Consider the following 9,185-nt stretch of genomic DNA (forward strand, 5'->3'; position numbering starts at 1 on the left):
AGTTTTCTCAGTGACCGCAAGCAGGCTGTAGTAGTAAATGGTGTCCAGTCAAGCTCTGTGAATGTGAGATCCGGCGTCCCACAGGGCACGGTGTTGGGACCGTGCCTTTTCATTACTTACATTAACGACCTGCCGAAGAGAATCTCCTCTACCTCCCGTCTATTTGCAGACGACACTGCCGTTTACCGTCTGCTCACCTGTTCCAAGGACTCGTTAGAGTTACAAGCAGACCTCAACAAGCTAGAAGACTGGGAAAGAGAGTGGGACATGGCCTTCCATCCAGATAAGTGCCAACAACTGCCCTTGACACGAGCCAGAAACCCACCCACTGCCAACACCAGTTACATGCTGCATAACCACACCCTAGAGCGCGTGCCCTCTGCAAAGTATCTTGGAATTACTTTACAGACAGATCTCTCCTTTAGCAAACACATTGAGAATACATGCTCTAAAGCCAACAAGATGCTAGGCTTTCTGAGAAGAAATCTGAGAGTGGGATCTAGCAAGACCAAAGAGCTGGCGTACAAAGCCCTGGTCAGACCGATCGTGGAGTACGCCAGCTGCGTCTGGGACCCTCACACCAACCAGGATATCCTCAAAATTGAGAAGATCCAGCGCAGAGCTGCACGCTTTGTACTACACCGTTACAGAAACACATCCAGTGTCTCTGCAATGATAGACCAGCTCCAGTGGTTGTCCCTCCAGGCTCGACGCCGTAACAGCAGGCTAGCCATGTTGTACAAAATGCAGCATGGTCTTGCCTGTGTGAGTTGTGACTCACTGAACCCCCTACCTGCCAGTAACACGAGACGCCGCAGAGGACACAGTCAGCAGTACCAGCAGCTGTCCTGCCGCACGAACTACCGCTTCTACTCCTTCCTCCCTCGAACGATCAGAGACTGGAACTCCCTGCCTGAAGACATTGTACAGTCTCCATCCCTGGCGACCTTCGTTTCGAAGGTGTCAAACCTTGCCTAAATCACATACTACTAGCATATGGTGACCTTTGACCCGTTAAACATGTCAGTAATTGCCGGAGTGACGGCAGCCGGACATTAACGGAAGAAGAAGAAGAAGAGTCTACATGCCTACTATGAAATTGCAACATTATGTAACCCAACACCTATTGCCATGGTGACAGACGTCAACAAATTAGCAGGTCAGGGGTCACTGTTTGGAGAAGAAGAGGAAGAAACTGAGCAAAAACAACATGTTTTCCCTCGGTAAACATAATTACTTTTATTTTGAAAACAGGTCTACCGTAGACACCGGTTTCCACCTACTGTTTTCGCAGTGTTGTCCGCTCTGTGCCGTAGGGTCTGCGCATGCGCATGTGTACTCTTCCCAGTTGTCCACACACGTGCCGCCGTACAGACAGGGGTTTGGGTCACAGGAGTGGCGGCATCCGGTCTGAACCCCGGGACTGCACAGGGGGACATGAGGTACTTTCAGTCAAGCCTTAAGGCCATGTTGATATGCTGATATGGATGACATCCACGCGCGCATGAATTTTCGTCCGTTAAAACAACAACAACAAAAATTGACCATATACTGTAAATCGTAAAAAGCAGCTGCAAAATGATTAAATATATGCCGCAAATTGCAAAAAAAAATACTGGAAAACGATACTAATGTTGTTACCAATAGAATGCAAATAAAATGCCAAAATCAATCCCAAAGCATAAGAAGAAAATGTGAAGTAATGAAAATGAAGAGTCTATTATTCACCACACCATACTCTGTGTGTTTAGTCATTTGTTCAACCTTCATGACGACGTAGATTTCATAATGAAGGCAACTTTTTTTGCCAAACTTCTATTTGCACGCTCGCATCAGTTTTGGGGTTCCCACGTGCCTATAATCGTAACTTGATGGGTTTACGTTCTGAAGTGATTGGTCATTAATTATCCTGATGATGGCGACAGTTGTCGTTGAACATTTGATTCCTGTGTATCCTTTGTGTTGCATTGTACTAGACAACGTTTTGTTGGACGCTAAATCATCTCACCGATATTCTATAGCTTGTCTTTACTGATTATCTCATATCGGTGTCCCCGCGGCTAAACCGTGGGCTGATCCATACCTGCTATCCCGAAGCCGAGGGTCACCGACGTACTGCCGAAGGTCAATAGGGTTACCATTGACCTTGAAGACCGTGACGCAGCCCACCATCCCCGTCCGTGCCTCCAGGTGGACTACTGACATCGAGCTAGATTGAAGATGAGTCAGCATGGTGGTGAATATATTCCCTCATGTGTCAACGCATTCACACTCACCCACACGTTTACATCAATGCAATATTTGTTGAAATGTCGGAGTCCATCCTGATCGGGCGATTACTGTTGCGGCTTAGGAAATCAGCGTTTGCATTAACAACAGTTTATGTTCGGCCAGTTCCAAAAGTCTATCAAATGTAGGGGTGCTTCGGAAATATACATTAATCACAAAAACAGCTACGGTAAAAATAAAAAAATACGGGCATCATCACGGGCATGCCTGCAGACGACGTATTAAATTATATGCCAATGAAACAAAGGCAACCGTGAGTTTTACCTGCGAACATGTAAAACTATCTGACCACAATACTCCTGCAGGAGGGATACCCCCCTTCACGGAGTAACGAACACACGGCGAGATTATAATGTCATATTCATGGCGGTTTTTATGTGTTACACCGCGAACGCAGGGTCATGGTCTGGCGTAGCCTCCCGCGCAAGGGTAAGTCGTTTATCCTACACAAAATCACGTCCTTGAAAAACCAAGCCACGACCTTTTCAGGGAAACATTGTAAATTTATGTGGAAGCTCGCACCTCTGTTGCTTCGCGTCCTTGCCTTAACAAGGCGATGGCATTCAACTTAAACCCGCGTCACACATTCAGAACCTTCCCCAGAACAGCAACCGGCTAAAGTTCATGAGCAGTCTGACCAGATTTAGGCCGTACCTACCTTTACACACTAATAGAGACAAATTTGAGGTAAATTTGACTCCGAACACACCATGAGAACTGGTGACTTGCTCCTAGGTGTTTGGCTGGTGTTCTGATGACTTATAGCCGAACATCAGCCAACCATTCAACATTTTGAAACATTCGGCTGGCGCAGTCGAACAGTAGCCAACCTGGCCGAACACCAACCGACCTTGCTCCCGACCTACTCCTAACCATAGGCCTGGTTTGGGGCGTTCGGCTAGTCTTCTGGAGGCCAAATCCCTGAATGTGTGACATTTGCTTAATGGTGCTACTCACTTTGGCAGCGCCCCCAACACCAACGGACCAGCAAAGCCGTCGAAGGATTCCAACCTGTCGATGTCGTAGATTTTAGAGCCCATGTTGACCGTAAAGCGAACCTGTCGTAACGTAAGATATATATGATATTGTAACGACGATGTTGCAGCAAAGAAAAAATAAGACTCACATTAAGGGGATACCTTTATTACGCAATCTTTTGATGACCACCATTATTACGACCACCATAGCAGTTACGACGGATCTCCTTCCATAACAGGTTAGAAAGTACAGTTGACCGAATGGATGCAGCAACGCAAGCGAAAGGCTGCGAAGACGACAAAACTGGAACTCAGCTTAAAGGCATCCAATGCAATTTCAGGACGTCAAAATTGGATTTTTTTTAAATTGAATGAATTTTCAGGTCCTAATTCTTTCAATGCAGTAAGTTGAAGTAACCCTATCCCATAGCATGCTGATATCTGTGAGGCAAAAAATGTGATGTCATCGGTTGCATTGGATGCTTTTCAAGACATCCGATTCGATTTCAGGGCAGCACAACTGGCAATCTTTGTTAGAATTTTGGGAATGTTTGCTCCATGATCCATGAGGGTCAATATATATGGGGATAATGTTTCAACTCAGTTTGTAGATAACTGACTAGAATATTGCCTTTGAAAAATCGGGTTTCCAAGCCCTAAACCTGCAATGGATAAATTAATAATACCCCTTACCTGAAGCTCCTCAAACTCTATAGATATAGTCTGCACTTCCCCACTACTCAGCAGACGGTCTGACGTCATCGTGATGTTCTCAAAGATGTCGCCCACTCGGAAAAGAAACACTACACTTCGACCTGCACAGAAAATAACATTGCAATAGGCCTAGATGTAAATTTACAAAATAAAATAAGTCTTCATTGAATTGTCGCAGTATAATAAACAGAATTAAAAGCCAAAGTACAAAAATTCCTGTGCCGTCATCTAGCAAATTATCTTATAAATGTTTTAAAACCATATAGACATACGATAGTCGAAGATATGTCACGAAATATGTAATTCAGATAAAATTGAGGATGATGTTTACTGTGCATTATGTATAATCTCCAAGCAGATCTTTCGGTGGCTGCAGAGACAATATCAATTGGCCAGGCTGTATCCATTTGCCAGGCAGTTACCATTTCGACACCCAAATGGTAAAATGGTACGTGGCAAAATGGTAACGATATGATACGGCTGGCCAATTTGATTCTGGCTTTGCAGCCACCAAAAGATCTGCTTGGAGATTACATTATATAGAAATGAGAGAAATAATACCATCTATTCTTATATACAATATACTTTTCCCAGATGAAAACATTTAGATAGAACAGAAAAATTAGGATTCCTTATGAAACTAGACAAACCATGTATTAAAAGCTCCATATGTTAATACATCTACAGCTCAGAATACCTCATTGAACCTGTACCTAGTAGTTCACATTAGTCTGTACAGTTTCAAGACTCAAGAATTATTTATTGATCATTCACAGTAAACTTTGAGTACCAGTTACTGAATTGTGAATCAATGTACACTTCATTTTAAAAATCCAAAAGTTTATACAATTGCACATAATGAAGTTAAAATACAGATACATTAGGAAGAATCCATAGAACACAATAATTGCACATACTATTACGTACACTGTTGAAAATTACGACCAGAAGAATGGTTAAAGGGTATGATTTAGCTCATGCGATACAAATATGTCAAATAACAGTTTTAGTAAGATATCACTGTAGTTTATACGTCTGCTTTAATCATGACCTAAACGTAGATCTCAGTCCTAAAGCTAAGCTCACCGTTCATCATGTAGATAAGAAGATAGTTTGGGTTGGTGGCGCTGGGCTGTTGGTACAGCAGGATACAGCTGGTGTTGTAAGTGATGAAGCTAAACGTCAGATCTCCCTCCCTCCACCCGGGATCCACCACGATGTACGAAGACTCCCGGGTAAATGTGACCCCGTAGGAAGGGTCGTCTGTTTCTAGTGCAGAAAACAATATATATGTAATTATGTATAATAGTAAAATTTTTAACTTTATTCCAACAAAAGGTTTCACAGAGATCAAATTTTCAACGACCTTTGTCGCCTTCATCAGGATAATGAATGACCAATCACTTCGAAACGTGATCTCGCGATAATTACAGTTACAGACACGTGACCTTCGTCAGACCAGACTTTACAGATACTTAAAAATATATTGGACAGAGAAAAATGGAATGACAATGATACCAATTTCACGTCAATATTAAACTATACACTGCACCCAATCTTAAACGTGCACAATGCGCCCAAGCAATTCCCAACTTAATGGCATCAAATGCAATTTCTGGGCGACAAAACTGGTCAATTTTCTGGTCATTCTTTTACTGTTGTAAGTTGACTCAAATCTATTCCATAGCATACTGATATCTGTAAGGCAAAATGTAATGTTGTTGTAAGAAAACGGTTGCTTGTTTTGTACCTTAGGCTGGTTCTAGCTATTTATGGGTGTGTCCGCAGAAAAAAAAGACACACCTCACGTGCGTAGCTTGTTTCTGGGCTATTTGAATTGATTCAAGTATGAAATTATGACGAAATGTGCAAAGAAAATGCAGTAAATGAATGAAATTGTATTGGGTGCTTTTTATGCACAGCCTTCAGTGCAAACCCTACGTTTAACTTCTGCCATCATCTATCAGTACACGCCGCATTACCCACGTAAAATAGAATCACGGTTATCTTTGCTTTATTAGATTCCAGATACGGTTGTGACTGATTGAAGCTTTCCTGTATGGCTTGTTCCTTCCGGGTATTTGATGCATGATGTACCAAATGAATTACCGTGACGAACTATAGTCATGCTTCATAAAACCTGTCGAGAAGTGATTCACAACTAGCAAATCAATCTTACATTGTACATCATCACTGTGCATCTTCTTCAAGCCAGCTTTGACAATATATTGGAACGCGCGAGAGGCATGTAAGTACTTAACGTGAAAGAGTGACAGATGCATTCACATTTTCCCCATTCTCAGGATGCATAGCGCCAGGGAATCGATTTACGTCAAACCGTTGACTTTATTGTTCTGTGTTTTGATAGGCATTTGGAGCATTTTGTTTTCAACACTACAGGTCAAATCTGACAAGTAGAGAGTGACATTCTTTTGTTTTTCTAGGAAACATGGAACGTGTGTAACAATTACTCTCTGCCGTGGTTATACCGTCTTTCAATAGAAAATGAGATAAAAGTATGATTATAGCTCAAAATGTTGTAGTTTGTAAATATTACTCTGACCTTCAGGCAACCTGGCTGATAGCGAAGGTCAAAAATTGCATTATACAAGTATAACATACAACCTTCATTATTTTAGCTTCTGTCATTGACGAATGTCAAAATGGGAATTTTTACCCCATAGCGCTATGCATCCTGGAATAGAAAATCGGTGAATGCAAAACCCAGTGTGTTTACAAGCACGTAACAGATGTAACTTTTCCTCACTTGTTCCCGTACACTGTAGAGGACCGAGTGACAGACGTCCTTCCGTTCTGTCCGTGTTTCCCGCCTGCAGAAGTACGGCGTCTGTGATTGGCAGGTGGGCAGTGTCCCGGATGTAGCCCGAGTCTGTCCGCCATGTTTCATCTCCCTGTGGGACGAAGACATATCGATCAATGACAATGATTCCTCTTTGTGTTTCTCTCTATTGTTTCATTATTGTATCTCACAAATTCAAACACATTCCTTAGATATGAAGTTTAGAGAATATTGGTTGGCCATAACTTGGTACGTTACGGTTACGAACTACGTGGTAGTCAAGTGCAGAAACTATGTACATTCCTAAACCCATTGCAAATGTGAGATTACGTACTTTGTCACAGTTGCAACCCAAGTTCTCCTCTGCACATGTGTTGCTGTACCAACAACTGCATTTCCCATCTGTGGCGGATGAGTTCACCGGATGGCCGATGGTGCTGTATTGAATCTCTTCGGCGCCGTAGAACCACGTGCTTACCCCTAATCTGGAGAGAAGAACGAACGATAAGCAAATTTGTATGTTGGGAAATTGTGGTAGTGAAGAAGGTTATTGTGTTTTTGGACACTATAATGTAAGGCGGCAAATGATGCCATTGTTCCGCACATGGAACCTGCGTGTCCGTTTGTCTGTGTGTGTTTCCGCATTGCCCTTTCCGCCAGCTAGTAATGGATATGGTTGGATTCAGTCTGTCCCAGAGGGAGAAAGTCATGAATCACTTCTACATCTGGTAGTGCTCAATATTTTACAGGTGTTTTTGTTACATGACCTCCTTGACAGCTGGTGTTGTTTCCCTTGCATGATAAAGAGAAACTTGTATATACAGTACTGGCATAGACGCCACGGTGAATGAGAAGAGGACACAGTCATCATCACGAAAGATTTATATATTTCATGGAGGTCTGAGGTCTCCGAATGGTTGTTACAGTAGTTTTCTAGGCATGTGTTCTACTGACGTGGTTTATACCTGAGTGGGGCGGCTCTGCACTGATACTCCACCCACTGCTGGCAGGACTGAGACATCCGGAGCAGGTGGAGTAACGTCTGTCCGTACTGGTCCATGTCCCGGTACGACACGTGCAGCAGGGTGTCTGTCAGACCTGATCGGCGAACCACAGTCTCAGGAGCCAGGTTATGGCTGATAGTAGTGGTCCCTGAAATGTACACGAATATATAGAGTGTGGTCAGTACGAAAATCAGCTTCAACATTTCCCATGGTTAGGAGTAGGTCGGGAGCAAGGTCGACTGCTGTTCGGCCAGTTCGGCTACTGGTTGGCTGCACCAGCCGAGTGTTTCAAAATATTTGGAATGTTCGTGCGTGGACAGGAGGTTCGGCTGGTGTTTGTAAGTAAGTCAAGACGTGGTTGGCAGTGAAATTCGACTCAAATTCGAGCCAATACGTATTATCAGTCAGGCCTAAATCTGGACAGACTGAGGTCCTGTTTCAAAGGGCCTTGGTAGACTGATGAAAGCTCAATTTGTAGTTTTTACCTTAAAAAATTGAGGTATTGTTTTTACATGACCTCTTTGACAGCTGGTAACTGGCGTTGTTTCTATTGCGTTGTTTCTAAGAAAGACTTCCTGGTCTAAATGCATGGATGTCTGAGGTCTCCGAATTCTTGTTCTCTTATTTTCATTTTTTTTTCTTTTCTGTTATACCATTCTTACCTGCTTGAGTTCCATCCTCCGTTGTCTCCATCGTGCAGTGCACGTAAGATGGCGGCAGTGGTCCCCTACCATCAACATCTATCTTCCACACTCCCGTTCGTCGCTCACCCATTTGGTAATACTCATCACATGAACTCTTGTACAACGCTGTGTGAGAAAATAATTACTCATAATGTTCTGTGGCACTCTCAGTCTCAACATATTGGATAAAACAAGTAAATTCTGCTTGGAGAAAACACGCCCACAAAACAAAAGCCAACTTAATTAATGATCTGTTCCCCAACTCCCTCAAATTAGGATATCGATGTTTTCTGATTATTTACCCTATAAAACTGCTGCGGTATAAAAAAAACAATCATCTTAGCAGACGACATGCCAAACTACACACCAACTAGAAAGGCCAATATTTGCTTTGGAGCAAATACAGCGATGGGTTCACCACATTTTACGACATGGCAGGGAAAGAATGAGAAACACAAGGGAAAACAATGATTTACATTGATATAACTATAATATGAAGTAAAATACAACTAAAACAACAGTTGGATAGCTATTCCCTACTTTATTGGTTAGGATTTTTAATTGCATAATGCAAACTGTTGATTTTCAAAATAAAAAAAAAACGTACCATAGCCCCGCATTCCAATGCTGGAGCAGGAAAGCTTGAAATCCCTACCAAAACACTTGAATACAGACATACTGTCAGTATGGAAATGCTCTGTGCAGGTGTAATCAAGTT

At 42.6% G+C, this 9,185-nt stretch overlaps 1 protein-coding gene across 1 annotated transcript in view; it reads right to left on the reverse strand.

The window, feature by feature from the left end:
• Positions 1-9,185, reverse strand: part of LOC109466128 (contactin-associated protein-like 3B) — a 49,356-nt gene that overhangs the window by 23,213 nt on the left and 16,958 nt on the right. Inside the window, exons 10-18 of the mRNA XM_019763767.1 lie at positions 8,447-8,593; positions 7,746-7,932; positions 7,115-7,265; positions 6,748-6,892; positions 5,067-5,249; positions 3,960-4,081; positions 3,247-3,347; positions 2,084-2,209; positions 1,284-1,423 (exon numbers count right to left, since the gene is read on the reverse strand). Of these exons, the coding sequence (XP_019619326.1) occupies positions 1,284-1,423; positions 2,084-2,209; positions 3,247-3,347; positions 3,960-4,081; positions 5,067-5,249; positions 6,748-6,892; positions 7,115-7,265; positions 7,746-7,932; positions 8,447-8,593 (1,302 nt within the window). The remainder of the gene's footprint in view (positions 1-1,283; positions 1,424-2,083; positions 2,210-3,246; positions 3,348-3,959; positions 4,082-5,066; positions 5,250-6,747; positions 6,893-7,114; positions 7,266-7,745; positions 7,933-8,446; positions 8,594-9,185) is intronic.

Source organism: Branchiostoma belcheri, unplaced genomic scaffold, assembly GCF_001625305.1.
Source record: "Branchiostoma belcheri isolate BF01 breed outbred unplaced genomic scaffold, Haploidv18h27 scaffold16, whole genome shotgun sequence".
Classification (NCBI taxonomy): Eukaryota; Metazoa; Chordata; class Leptocardii; order Amphioxiformes; family Branchiostomatidae; genus Branchiostoma; species Branchiostoma belcheri.